At 62.7% G+C, this 13,475-nt stretch overlaps 2 protein-coding genes across 3 annotated transcripts; one reads left to right on the top strand and one right to left on the bottom strand.

Moving 5' to 3' along the window:
- Positions 1-530: 530 nt before the first annotated feature.
- On the bottom strand, positions 531-7,362 carry RAB24 (RAB24, member RAS oncogene family). Of its 2 annotated transcripts, XM_050962915.1 has the most exons (9): positions 7,275-7,362; positions 5,724-5,995; positions 4,781-4,849; positions 4,386-4,464; positions 3,808-3,875; positions 3,213-3,312; positions 2,586-2,636; positions 1,930-1,992; positions 531-647 (listed from the first exon to the last, which is right to left on the bottom strand). In XM_050962915.1, exons 2-9 carry the CDS (start codon positions 5,838-5,840, stop codon positions 583-585), a joined length of 612 nt encoding a protein of 203 aa, XP_050818872.1. In that variant the 5' UTR covers positions 5,841-5,995; positions 7,275-7,362; the 3' UTR covers positions 531-582. The 2 variants fall into 2 exon arrangements, with proteins under 2 accessions (XP_050818872.1, XP_050818873.1); XM_050962916.1 differs by lacking the exon at positions 4,781-4,849.
- A 46-nt stretch (positions 7,363-7,408) lies between these two features.
- On the top strand, positions 7,409-12,473 carry PRELID1 (PRELI domain containing 1). Its single transcript, XM_050962914.1, has 5 exons — positions 7,409-7,554; positions 10,427-10,652; positions 10,791-10,904; positions 11,135-11,213; positions 12,147-12,473. Exons 1-5 carry the CDS (start codon positions 7,463-7,465, stop codon positions 12,284-12,286), a joined length of 651 nt encoding a protein of 216 aa, XP_050818871.1. The 5' UTR covers positions 7,409-7,462; the 3' UTR covers positions 12,287-12,473.
- The last annotated feature ends 1,002 nt before the right edge of the window (positions 12,474-13,475 follow it).

Raw genomic sequence — 13,475 nt, 5'->3', positions numbered from 1 at the left:
AGGGAGCTGGAGGAGGTGAAAACCTTGGGCCTGGGAGCCATGCCCTCATGCCACCCGGGGGGGGCCCACAGGTTCCTGGCCAGCTGCTGCTGAAAGGACACATTCCTCCCTTCTGTGGCAGGCAGAACATGGCCACAGGTCCCAAAGCACCAGCTCTGTCTGTCCTGGCTTCCCCAAGAACACCCAGCTAGCCTCATGGATCACAATGCACTTTATTTACATTTATATAACTTAATAGAAGCTATTTAAATAACCTACAAAGAATCAGGCAGCATATCCCAGGGAACACGTCGGCCACAGCTAGACGTGACCTGAGCTGCAAGGACCAGCTGGGGAAAGCAGCTATTCCAAACACTCTTCACTAACGTGCAGGCACCTGGTGTCCATCACAAGGCAGCTGAGTCCTGCCGAAAGTGAAACAGAGTCTGAGTCTCCTTTGCTTGTCAAGTCCCGTGGAGGGGAGAGCCAGGCACGGGGGATCCCGTACTCCATGCTGCCAGGGGCCAGGCCTTCCCTACAGCTTACGTACAGCAGGCACTGCAAACCCAGCGAGCTGGTTTTTGTTGGCAGCAGGGGGCGCGTTCAATGGTGGCAGCAGCTGTAGAAGTAGGTGCTGTTCTTCTGACTCAGGTCTACGCCTTCATCCTCTGAAAAGAGAACACGAGTGAAATGGGGCTGCTGCCTCTTCTGTGCCCAGCTCAGCAGGATGCTTGGTTTCAGCCCGTAGAGCCAGCCTCTGTGACCGGCTCTGTAACCACCATGCCAGCCTCTGACTAAACTAAGGACGTAAAGGTGGGTGCCAGACTGCAGCAGACAGAGCTTAGGGAAGAGTCACAAGTGGACCAGTTCTTAGAATCCACTTCTCTGATCTCAGCCCCTTGAATCAGGGAGCCCTCAACCTAAAGAATAATTCCTGCCGGGTTTCCTGCTGATCTTCTGGGTTAGGCCCCTGTGGGCCCAAGCCCAGGAACATGCCTGACTGCTGCCTCTTCCACACCAGTCCCCCTCCCAGGGCTGAGGAACACATGGCAGGAGCCAGACCTGCCAGTAGAGCATGGGATAGGAAATGCAATACGTAATGACAACTATAGAGTGTTTCTCTCCAGCCTTTCTGCTAGAGTCACCCTGGAACAGCAGCAGGTGCAGTGTGTGCAGATGGAAATGGGATTTTCAGGTTGACAGCAGTCCCTTAAAATTCCAGTGAACTAGGAGCTCGTCCTGCCAGCGCAGTCTGCCATGGCATATGCCCCCTTTACCATCACCAGACATCAACCTGTTCTTCCTGGCGCAGGCCCTTGGGGAATCCAGCATTCCCTGCACCCCAGCACACAGGAGTCTTGCTCTCGTGTGCACCTCAAAGCAGCGTGTGGGGACATTAGTCCCTGCTGACAAATGGAGGTGAAGGGGGAGCTAGCACCACCAGCCCCATCTCCCTGCAAGCCAGCACCACTGCTGTGAGCTGTGCTGATGGTGCAGTGAAGGCTGTAGCTTTCCGCACGTTCACTGGGTTTAGTTCCAGCATCTCCTCTCAGCTTTGGCTGGGTGCATCTCACCTCGGAGCCTCAGCAGAACAGCAAATGAAGGAAATGGATCTGGATCAGCAGGGACCTGCTGCGGTACTGAGAACAGAACCATGGAACCAGAACAGGGACTCATGGACTCCCTGCACACCGGGAGCTCAAGCAACACCCAACCTCTGAACCACCCCTTCCCCTGCGAGGAAGCAAATGCCCTGAACATAGGCCTGGGCTGAACTGGGAGTATTAACGAAGGGGAAGTGACACCCGATTGCTCCACTACATGAGTATGTTCCCCTCAGGCAGCATGACAAACCTACACCAGCCGGAGAGCAAGTGGAAAAGGTTCGCACTGCCACTGACTCGGCTGGTGCGTGGGACTCAAGGCAGAGGGTCCTCTCCTGCCACTCACCTGTCATCACCTGGAAGGCCATGAGCTGGACATAATCCTCAGCCACCTTCTGAAACAGCTCATCTGGGACAGGAAGGGGAGAATGAGCGTCTCCTCTGCACTCCTAGCACAAGCTGTAGTGGGGCGGGGCCCTCGAGCTCCCAGGAACAGACAATTCCCCAGTGTGGGGCACTAATCCGCAGCCCTGGGCAGACAACCCGCTGCAGGGACCTTCACTTGATAAACTGCACTCACCCTCCAGCACTAGAGGAGTGGGACAGAATCTGCTTCACTGCAAAGGCAGCCCAAGGGGCGAGACCCAAAGGGCAGCTGTGACACACACACAGGCCGCCTCCTATAATGCCTAGGTGCAGCCAACGGAGCTAAGCCAGAGCGTGGCATTATGGGACTGGGGATCTCCCCAGACTGCTCCCTGCGTTAGCCCTGACAGGACAGACAAGTAATTCTGCTGAACTGCCCTCCCTCCCCTACCACACTGGCACTGCTGTGCCACAAAACCTGGCAGCAGCCAGCTCTGGGGCACACCTGGGGGTGGATGTGCAGGGCATGTTTAGGTAGGAAGATGGCCAAGACAGCGACCCCCCTAACCTGTACGGTCGCCCCCCTGCCAGCCTGCTGTTCTCCAAGCACCCGCCAGGGGCCAAGGGGTAACTCACCCACACTCTGGCCTGTCTTACTGGAGGTTTCAAAGAGCTCAGCCTTAATCTCTGAAACACAAAGAGGTTAATGCCAGAGGATGCCTGTGCTGTCTGCAGCAGGGTGAGGGCAGGTTCCCCACCACTGCCTGCCAGCCCCCCAGGATTCCTCCTGGTAAACACCCTGAAGCAAGGGCTGCAGGCAGAGGAAGCTGGCTCCAACCCCCTTAGCCCCCCCCCAAGGACAGGAAGTGCTGCTTCTGCCTGGCTCCTCACCACTCAGCACCATCTCCCACCAGCCAGGGCCCTGACCAGCCCAAGACTCTTCTGGGTGGGGGACTTGGTGGCAGGGCACAGGCTCGGTGCACTGAGTGGCTCCCATTGTGACATTCCTAGCTCCTGCTTAACTCCTCCCCCTCCCAAGTGTGCATGAAACTAATGGCAAATCAAGCCAAGACCTTCCCTTTCAGCTCCTGCTCTGCAGGTGAGCCCTGGCTCCTGGCTGCCTGCTGAGCTGGGACTAACGAAGCTAAGAGCAGAGCACTGGGGTGGTCCCTGGGACTCCAGAGCTCTACCTCCCCTGGAGTGCGAGGGTGAGCGGGAGCGGCAGGGCAGCACTGTGTGCTCAGAGGAAAGGCAGAGACGTACCGTCTGCGTAATCCTGCACATCATGGAAGTCAATGCCCCGCTTCTTCCTGTCCTCTTCTAACAGGTCGCTTTTGGTGCCACACAGATAGATCCGGCAGTTCTGGAGCAAGGAGAGAACAGGACAGTTGTCTGTGCAGAGACTGCTCAGAGAGAACAGCTTCAGGCCCCTCCCTCGCATACACACTCCCCAAGCATGCTTCCCACAATCACTTCTCTGCACCACATGGCCCTGCCCCCCTAGTCCCATACAGCCGCACACCCACTGCCTGGAGCACAGCACCTGGGCGAGACTCACTGCACACTTGGCCTGGGGCACACACCCCTCCCAGCAGCAGGATGGGGGGAAGCCCTAAGCTTTATGCTGGGTAGGAATGGGGTTGGCTGCTGCATGCTGGCTGAGTGTGTCAGGGGCTCAGTGCCCTGGCAGCTTCTGGAAACAGCTCCTCAAAAGAAGGAAAATCCCTCCTCCAACTGTTCGACCGGCTCAGAGGCTCCAGAAGGAAAGTGTGAACTAACCCCCCTCCGCACAGCAGCCCCCGAACCTCTCCCTTCTTCCCTGCCCACGCTCCCAGACTGAGAGCAGAGAGTGACTCACCTCCTCAAAGTTCTGCAGCTCGGTCACCCAGAACTTAGCTCGCTGGAAGCTGCTGCTATCTGTGAGATCTATGAGATGGGAGCAGTCAGGCCCTGCCCTGCCTCCATGCATTCTCCACAGCTGGCCCCTCCCCAAGCCATGGCCTGCCCCATGCCTGCAGGGAGCACAGTAAGACCCCCAGCCAGCATGAACAGATGGCTAGTGCAGGAGTTCAGCTAAGGGGTGAACACTCTGCAGCAGCACTGGGGACCCTCAAGCAGCCAGAAAGCTGCCTCGGTGCTGAGGGTGGGGGCAGGTGCCACCCTCTAGCTGAGCCCCATCTTGGTGGAACACTGAAAATTCTCCCCTTCCAGGGATTAAAGAAATAGACGGGAGCTAGCAGCACACTGCCAGGGCCCTCCGCCTTCCCTGCTCAGAGGGCTGGGGGCGGATTGCCTCATTTCCTTCAGAGGGAGCTCCCTCGGGGCATGGCTCCCCACTACAGACCAGTGACCAGCGCATGCTTGGGGGTGAGGATCATAGGCGCTGAGAACAGCGTGGCTGCAGTGACAGCCAGGCGCCCTGGGCAGAGCCCTTACCGTAACACACAATGGCAGCCCTTGCCCCGCGGTAGTATATCCGACTCATGGCCTCGTACCGCTCCGACCCAGCTGTGTCCTAGGAAGAACAATAGAAAAGCCATCACTTTCTGTGCCCCATTGGAGAGATCCCACAGCCTTGCTCTCCACCTGCCGCCCAGCCAAGCCGAGGCCCCAGCAACAAGAGACCAGGGAAGTTCACCCTAGCTAGGATTTAGAGATGGCCCTGTGAGAAGCCAGCTGCTCAGCAGCGCTCCATGCAGAGCCCCCAGCTTCCAGGCCCCTTACTGCCACAAGCAGCAGCAGTTCCCATCAGAAACCTGTGGGGATTTCCCCACTTTAAAAGTACCTAGAGCTGCTGGCAAGGTCATGAAGCCATTTCAGATCAGACTTACCCAGATCCCCAAGGTTACTGTCCGGCCCCCGACTGACATCACTTTGGCCACAAACGCAGCCCCGATCGTCTAAACAGAAATAGAGATGGAAGCAGCAGTTCGCTCAGTATCCTGGTCCCCCAGGCTTCGCCTCTCAGCTTGCCAATCCCAAGAGCCCCTTTGAGGGACAGTAGGTTTTAGGAGTCCCGTCCAATCTCCCTCCTAGCCAATTCCCTCGCCCAAACTCATTTGCACTAACCCTCTTGTGGCGCTCTTTGGACAGTTCCACTTTGTTTCTAGCCATGGTGACTGATTCTCAAGCACTGACCCAAAGGGCTTGGCTGTAAACAAAACCTTCAGCTGGCATTACAAACAAGTCTTTGCAAAGCTTTGTATGCATAGGCAAGACAAGCCAGGCTGTGGGATGACAGGCCCGATGCAGCCAGGGACCCAGCCAGTCTTCTGCTGGCATCCCAGCTGCCTTGTGGTAATAATCAAGGTCCCCTTTAGCAGTTCAAGTCCCCCATGAGGGGGCGGCAGCCTGTCCCCCCCTCCCCGGGAGTCCCAAGGGCAGCCAGGGCAGAGGCCATGCTTACGTTCTGGTAGGGTCCCAGGGGCAGGCGGGGAGGAGGCCATGCTTACGTTCTGGTAGGGTCCCCGAGGCAGCCGGGGAGGAGGCCATGCTTACGTTCTGGTAAGGGCCCAGGGGCAGGCGGGGAGGAGGCCATGCTTACGTTCTGGTAAGGGCCCAGGGGCAGGCGGGGAGGAGGCCATGCTTACGTTCTGGTAAGGGCCCAGGGGCAGGCGGGGAGGAGGCCATGCTTACGTTCTGGTAGGGTCCCAGGGGCAGCCGGGGAGGAGGCCATGCTTACGTTCTGGTAAGGGCCCAGGGGCAGGCGGGGAGGAGGCCATGCTTACGTTCTGGTAAGGGCCCAGGGGCAGCCGGGGAGGAGGCCATGCTTACGTTCTGGTAGGGTCCAACAAGGAAGCGGTTGTGGACGTATCTCTCCACCAGGCTGGTCTTGCCCACGTATTCCTTTCCCAGCATTACTACTTTGACATCCACGCGCTGCCCACTCATTCTCCTGCCGCTGCCAGCCTGTGCCCGACCAGGGCTTCCCGCTGGGTCCAGGCCCTTTGTGTGAGCAGTGCCAGCCCTGGGCTCACTCCAGCTGCCTGAGCGAGACGGGCACCGCACGCAGCCAAGGAAAGAACGAGTCAAGCGGAGGATTTCACCTGCAGCAGGGAGACACCAAGGGAGGGATAGGCTGACCCTACAGACCGTGGTCAGGGAACTGCTGCCTTTGCCAAGCCAGATCCAGCCTCCCCCGGTGACAGCCCCGGGCCCCTGGCTGGGCAGCCGCAGGACACACTCGCCCAAGGGTGAGGAGCTGTGCAGAGCAGGGCACCGGGCACCGGGCCCCGCACAGCTCGTGGGAGGCCGGAATCCTGCGGCCCAGAAGCTGCTGGGGAGCAACAACCAAACCCTGGGGGAGAAGCGGGGCAGGACCCGGGGAGGGGGGGCCACAGGGAGCAACACGGGGGGGGGGACAGGAGCCTCACAGGGTCCTGGGGCAGGGGGTCACAGGGGGCAGGGTGGGGGGAGCCGGACGGGGGGTCACAGGGTGGGGGGAGCCGGACGGGGGGTCCTGTGGGGGGGTGTCACAGGGGACAGAGGGAGCAGGACAGGCGAGTCCCGGGGGCGGGGGGGTCGAGTCGGACGGGAGGTCCCGGGGGGGTCACAGTGGATGGGGCGAGCCGGACGAGGGGGTGCAACAAGGGGCAGGGCAGCGGGAGCTGGACGGGGGGGTCCTGCAGGGGGGTGTCAAGGGAGGGGGGGTCGAGCCGGGGGGGGTGTCACAGGGGGCGGGGGGAGCCTGGCGGGGGGGTCCCGGGGGGAGCCGGACGGGGGGTCGAGCCGGGGGGGGGTGTCACAGGGGGGCGGGGGGAGCCGGACGGGGGGGTCACAGGGGCAGGGCGGGGGGAGCCTGGCGGGGGGGTCCCGGGGGGAGTCACAGGGGGCGGGGGGAGCCAGACGGGGGGTCGAGCCGGGGGGGGGTGTCACAGGGGGCGGGGGGGAGTCACAGGGGGCGGGGGGAGCCGGACGGGGGGTCGAGCCGGGGGGGGTGTCACAGGGGGCGGGGGGGGAGTCACAGGGGGCGGGGGGAGCCGGACGGGGGGTCGAGCCGGGGGGGGTGTCACGGGGGGCGGGGGGGAGTCACAGGGGGCGGGGGGAGCCGGACGGGGGGTCGAGCCGGGGGGGGGGTGTCACGGGGGCGGGGGGAGCCGGACGGGAGGGTCCCGGGGGGGTCACAGGGGCAGGGCGGGGGGAGCCTGGCGGGGGGGTCCCGGGGGGAGTCACAGGGGCAGGGCGGGGGGAGCCTGGCGGGGGGGTCCCGGGGGGAGTCACAGGGGGCGGGGGGAGCCGGACGGGAGGGTCCCGGGGGGGTCACAGGGGCAGGGCGGGGGGAGCCGGACGGGGGGGGGGTTCCGGGGGGGGCGGGTCCCGCCTCACCTCGGCCGCATGGTGCCCGCGGGGCCCCGCACTCCCGGCCCGGCTTGTTCCCGGCTGCAGTGGGAGGGGGGCCCCCTCCGGCGACCGGAAGTTCGTGAGGCGGCGGGGGCGGGGCCGGAAGTACGTGCGGGGCAGAAGCCGGAAGCGAGGGGCGCGCGGCCGGGGCGGGGGGGCCCTGGCGGGAGCCGATGGGGAAACACTGCGCGAGCCTGGGGCTCCTGCGCGGGCCCTGGGACCAGGTGTTCGCCGCCTTCTGGCAGCGCTACCCGAACCCCTACAGGTGAGCGGGGCGGGGGGGGCCCAGACCCCCCTGGGACCGGACCCCCGGCTCCTCCCCCCCGCGACCCCCCCCCATGGGCCCGACCCCCCCGGCTCCTCCCCGCAACGCCCCCGGGACCTTCCCCCGCGACCCCCCCCTCGGGACCGGCCCCCGCCACCGCCCCCCCCCGGGACCTTCCCCCGCAACACCCCCCCCGGGACCGGCCCCCCCCGGCTCCTCCCCGCAACCCCCCCCCCGGGACCGGCTCCTCCCCGCAACCCCCCCCCGGGACCGGCCCCCCCGGGACCTTCCCCCGCGACCCCCCCCCTCGGGACCGGCCCCCGCCACCGGCCCCCCCCGGGACCTTCCCCCGCAACCCCCCCCCCGGGACCGGCCCCCCCGGCTCCTCCCCGCAACCCCCCCCCCGGGACCGGCTCCTCCCCGCAACCCCCCCCCGGGACCGGCCCCCCCCCGGGACCTTCCCCCGCAACCCCCCCCGGGACCTCCCCCCGGCTCCTCCCCGCAACCCCCCCCCCGGGACCGGCTCCTCCCCGCAACCCCCCCCCCGGGACCGGCCCCCCCGGGACCTTCCCCCGCAACCCCCCCGGGACCGGCCCCCCCCCGGGACCTTCCCCCGCAACCCCCCCCCGGGACCTCCCCCCGGCTCCTCCCCGCAACCCTCCCGGGACTGGCCCCCCCGCAACCCCCTCCCGGGACCGGCCCCCCCAGGGACCTCACTGCAACCCCCCCCCGGGACAGACTCCCCCGGCTCCTCCCCCCCGGGCCAGCCCCCAGGACAAGCCCCCCCGGCTCCTTCCCGCCTCCCCCCACACCGGGACAGCCCCCCCCCGCTGCACCCCCACACACATCGAGACAGCCTCCATCCTGGCACCCGCCCACACACATCACCCCCATCTCTCTCCTATCCCTGCACCGGCCACTCATCCCCCCACCATCGCGTCCCTTCTCCCCCACACTCCTTTGGCATCGCCCTGCCCTGCACACCCCTCTGGTGCCCCACTCCCCCCACACGCCTCTCTGCCACCAGGACCCACCCCGCACACCCCTGGGGAGGGTGGAGGTAGGGGGGTGGGTACAAGGAGCCCACTCCCCAAACAGCTGGGGGCAGGTTTCCAGGGCTGTTTGCTGGCCGTGTTTTCTCTGGGCCTGAGCCCCTCTTGTCATGGGCTGCAGGGGCCTGCGCGGCGGGTTGGAGCTGTGGCCTCGTCCTGCTGCTGCACAGTTGGCCCTGGGCAGTGAGCACCCGTGCGGTGCCCTGCCCAGCTTGCTGTGCCTGACCCCGAGGAGTGACTGCAAGGGGCAGTGGAAGGTCCCAGTGTGGTCATCTAGCCTGAGCCCCTGTATAACAGGCCCGACACCTGCCCCCCAATAGTTCTTAGGGCACTGGAGGTGCTGTCCTGTGACCTTTCCAGTCACAGAAGTGTCTGCTGCCTGGTTCTGTTGGCAGGCTCCTGGCAGGGAGGGGATATCTGTGCTGTGCGCCAGCCCTTCACTGAAGAGGGAGGGGTGCTCGGTCTGTCTGAGACGTTTCTCCCCAGCCCCTTGTCCTGCTTGTGACCAAGGGGGGGCGCGCACACACGTACACAGGTGTGGACTCCCAGGACCATCCGCCCTAGAGTTGGCTTGGTGTGTCTAACCAGCAAAAGCTGGTTTCAGCGGCTCTCTTTGCTGGTTCTGTGGGATCCCCTGCCTGTTTCCAAGGTGTGACCAGCCAGAACCACAGGTCTCTCGCATTGCACCGCATTCCAGGCAGCCGCTCCCACTGAACGTGGAGACTGAAGCTTCTGTCACTGAGCGTGAGGCTAAGGTCAAGCCTGTCCTGCCGCTGTGACCCCTCCTGCTGCTCACATCACATGCTTAGACCAGGATGTCTCCTGTCATAAATTCCTTCCATTGCTCACATGAGCGTCACTGGCCGCCTCTCTGGCTCCTCCTGCAGGTTCCCTGGGGGGTCCTCCTACCCTCCATGAGGGAGGCCATCAGCTTGCATCCCAAAGGATCCTAATGTGCATTAGCCTTTAAACCCAGCTGCTGCTCTGCCCACCGCTGACATGCAGCCATTTCTGGGGTGGTGTGCAGCAGCTGTTGAATAGCTGCACACCAAGGTTACAAAGCTCCTGGGGCCGGGAAGTGAACTGAGACAGAATGGCCAGCTTCTTATTGTCATTTTCCAAAGTGTCCGTGGCCCAGTGCCTGGGGTGTGTTTGGCGGGAGATGCAGGAACTCAGCACGTGTAGATTCGTTACACTCGGCCGTAGCATCCGGGGTGTCATCATTATGGTGCTTTGCATGCACCCTGTCTTGTCACGGTTCCTCACCTGCCAGCACTGCAGTATCTCCCCTGGGCTGGGGGCTGCTGCGAGATGGGCCAGGCCAGGCCAAGCCCCCTAGTCATGCACTGTCAGCACTGTCCCCCCTCTGTGGTCTCCCCACACACAGCTGGGGCTGGAACTGAGCACAGAGTGAGTCGGGTCCCATCCCTGCCCTGGGCCAGCCATTGCTGAGACACCCACCAGGTCCGTTACCCCCATCTGATAACCCCTCTCCTCCCACGAGCTGCGTTAGCAGGGAGGTGGAATCAGGGACGCTGACACAGCTTTACTTTCCCATGAAAACCCAATGATATCTCAGATGATTAACTGTCCAGGGCCTCTCTTCATTAGCAAAGAGCACCTCTGGCAGGACAGCACACCTGGCCCCGTTCTGGGACATGGCGTCAGTACTGCGTAGGAGGAGAGTGTGCCTCTGAAGCACCCACACTGCTACATCTAGTGCTGCTTTGGGGCCAGTACTGACTCCTAGGGCTGCATGGATCCCAGAGGCACAGACTTCAGGCTGACATCCACCCTCCTCCCCTGCCTTTCTCTCCCAGCAAGCATGTCCTGACAGAAGACATTGTGCACCGGGAGGTGACAGCGGACCAGAAGCTGCTCTCCAGGCGGCTTCTGACCAAGACCAACAGGATGCCGCGGTGGGCAGAGCGCTTCTTTCCTGCTAATGTCGCCCACTCTGTGTACATCCTGGAAGATTCCATTGTGGACCCGAAGAACCGAACCATGACCACGTACACCTGGAACATTAATCATGCACGTCTTATGGTGAGTGGCAAGGGCAGCAAGCAGTGAATTGGACCAGAAACGCTGCTGCCTGAGGTAACCCCAGGACCATCTGGTCCCGATGTCCAGGGCGCGTGGGCAGTTGGAGCCCTGGGCTGATGCTGCTGTCGTCTCCTGCAGGTGGTGGAGGAGCGCTGTGTTTACTGTGTGAACCCAGAGAACAGCAGCTGGACTCAAGTCAGACGGGAAGCGTGGATCTCCTCCAGTCTGTTTGGCGTCTCCCGGGCCATCCAGGTGAGTGGCTGCCATGTTCAGCGCATCCCAGGCAGCCTGATACACCAGCCCTGTGCCTGACAGAGGCTGATTCTGGAGGGTGCTTAGCTGGCAGCCCAAAGGGATCTCCAGAGCACAGGGAAGAAGGGAGCAGCACTTACACATCGCTGGGTTCAAAAAGGCAGCTTAAGCAGATCACCAGCTGCCGGGACTCCTCAGCTGAGGCTTGCAGCTCCGATCTCTCGTTACAGGAGTTCGGCCTGGCCAGGTTCAAGAGCAACGTGACCAAGAGCACCAAGGGGTTTGAATACGTGCTAGCGAAAATGCAAGGTGAGTGCCTTGGCCTCTGCGGACCAGCAGGGCCTGGGACTGGGGATGGCAATGTGATTTTGCAGCCAAGGGTGGTGGTTGATGTCACAGCCCTGCATCCACCTCACCTTTAACGTGGGCACCCAACTCCCTTTGGCCTCACTGGAAACCCCAGGCATGGCCTGTGGACCCGGCAGGCAGCAGCAGCACAGGCTGATGTGTTAGGCTGAGTGGCCAGGAGGACCAACTTGGACCTGCTCTCTGCATTCCTCTAGTGCAGTGATCCCCAAATGTTTCCCCTCCCTCCCTCCCTCCGCGCTAGGATGTGGACAGCGGTAAGAGGGCCGAGGCTGGGGCCACAGCCGGGGGTGGGGCCAGGAGCAGTGGTAGGCAGTGCTCCCTGCCTGCCCCCATGGGAGCTAGCCTGGGTTGCAGCCACACCCTCGCCCATTTCTCTGTGCCCCCTAGGGAGGCACATCCCACGGTTTGGGGGGCTCTGCTGGCCTGCAGCAAGGTGTGGGAGGGTGCTTAAAAGGGCTCCCTGTGCTCAGGAGGTGGGTGAGAGGTTCCCGCAGTGTCAGAGTGGGCGTGTGCTGCACCCACTACCCAGCAGGGAGACTCAGCCCCTGCCATCCACAGCCGACTGAGGCACCTGTCTGTGCCGCTGGGTCTCCTCACTGCTGCAAATCCTGCGGCTATAAAGGGTGCGCTCTAAGCAGACGCTGTTGAAGCCAATAAAGGCAGTGGTGATGCAAACAGCCTGCTGTGCAGGGACACTGGCTCCAGCCCCAAGGAGGCTGTGACTGCTCGTATCAGCCTGTTACCCAAGAGCAAGAGGAACCTTTCCATCTGGGCCGTGGGCAGTTCTGCAGCCCTCCGAGATCCTGGGCTGCGGGGAGTGCAGGGGAGGAGATCTGCTGGGCTACACAGCTGGCTTACACTTGCTCATTGTAGGAGAAGCTCCCTCCAAGACCTTGGTGGAGACAGCGAAGGAGGCCACTGAGAAGGCCAAGGAGACGGCCTTAGCAGCCACAGAGAAGGCCAAGGACCTGGCCAGCAAAGCGGCCACCAAGAAGAAGCAGCAGTATGTGTGAGAAGCCAGCCACCTCTACTGCTGGCAGGAGTCCAGAGTAGCACTGGCCAGCTCCATCCCGCACCTCACAGCGGACAGGGGCCTCTTTAGAGTTTATATTTTTTAACTGAAACTGTACGAGTCTGACAATCAGCTGCAGCTAGATCCTTTCTAAGATGTAACTATCATTAAAGAATCCACTTCCCTCAGGGGCTGGGCTGGACAGTGATGGGCTGGTGGTGCTCAGCACAGGTCCCAGTAGTGGCCTTGAAATGGGTGTGCCTGGCCCCTAGGCCTACTGACCCGGCCAGAGAGAGACCACGTGTCAGCAGAGCGCTGAGGGACAACCCTGTAGTCCTGCCTGGAGCTCTGGCCAGCTAGCTCATGCTGGGACCCACAGCAGCTTCCTGGGGCTGCTGCTTTGCTGAGGAGCAGGCTCCCTAGGGCTGCAGAGACTCCAAAGACAGATGCTCCCTTGAAGCACCTGTGATGGGCAGGCCCCTACCAAGGCTGTCTGCAAAGCAGGGGCAGCCCCCTTCCCCACTGGACGGTGAGCAGCACACTTGCTTCCCTATTTACAATGAAGGCTTCTGTCCGTCCAGAGGGAGAGCTGGGTTGTCTGCTCCTCCCCCAGTGCAGTATTTATTGCCCCAGCGGCAGAGCAAGGCGCCCAGGCACAAGTCTGCAGGCCCCCTGCAGCAGCAGGCTGCTCCCCATGGCCAAGGGTAACTGTCCCCTCTCCCACAGGCCCCATCCTGGCAGCTCCAGCCACTTTAGCTATTGGCAGCCAGGCCAAGCAGCTCCCTCCCCATGTCAGCTAGTGAGGTTTAGGCTCCCTTGAAGCTGGCTAGGTGCTGCCAGGCTGCGCCCCAGGGGGCCTCAGCCTGGGGTTCATCTGGAAAGATGAATGCCAGGTGCTGCACACCCCTTGCCTGTGACCCAAGGGGGCTTTCCTTCAGGAGGCTCTGCAACTGGAGTGAGGGGGGGCATACTCTGCTAGGGCAGGCACTGCAGAAGAAACAATCCTGGGAGGAGAGCAGGGGTGGTGAGCTCCTGCAGGACCTGCCCAGAGAGGTCAGGGGGGAGCCCTTACTCAGGACACTATCTGGCATTACCAAGATGTGCGGGAGCAGCTGTGTTCTCTGCCAGTGCTGAAACTGACCTGTCACTGCCTCCTAACGCCAGTCCTTCCACATCTGTCTCGGCCTGGG

This window comes from Gopherus flavomarginatus, chromosome 7, assembly GCF_025201925.1.
Source record: "Gopherus flavomarginatus isolate rGopFla2 chromosome 7, rGopFla2.mat.asm, whole genome shotgun sequence".
Lineage (NCBI taxonomy): Eukaryota > Metazoa > Chordata > Testudines > Testudinidae > Gopherus > Gopherus flavomarginatus.
Note: the sequence above shows the minus strand (reverse complement) of the source record. Positions and strands in the feature narration are given on the sequence as shown.

What these genes read in the sequence shown, in the direction of transcription:
- RAB24 (XM_050962915.1), bottom strand. Translation starts at nt 5,840, where the DNA reads ATGAGTGGGCAGCGCGTGGATGTCAAAGTAGTAATGCTGGGAAAGGAA. An exon ending in TTGTTGGACCCTACCAGAAC is followed by an intron (nt 4,850 to 5,723) that starts GTAAGCATGGCC and finishes ATTTCTGTTTAG; the next exon opens with ACGATCGGGGCTGCGTTTGT. An exon ending in GGCCTTCCAGGTGATGACAG is followed by an intron (nt 648 to 1,929) that starts GTGAGTGGCAGG and finishes TTCTCTTTTCAG; the next exon opens with AGGATGAAGGCGTAGACCTG.
- PRELID1 (XM_050962914.1), top strand. Translation starts at nt 7,463, where the DNA reads ATGGGGAAACACTGCGCGAGCCTGGGGCTCCTGCGCGGGCCCTGGGAC. An exon ending in GCGTCTCCCGGGCCATCCAG is followed by an intron (nt 10,905 to 11,134) that starts GTGAGTGGCTGC and finishes CTCTCGTTACAG; the next exon opens with GAGTTCGGCCTGGCCAGGTT. An exon ending in CGTGCTAGCGAAAATGCAAG is followed by an intron (nt 11,214 to 12,146) that starts GTGAGTGCCTTG and finishes TGCTCATTGTAG; the next exon opens with GAGAAGCTCCCTCCAAGACC.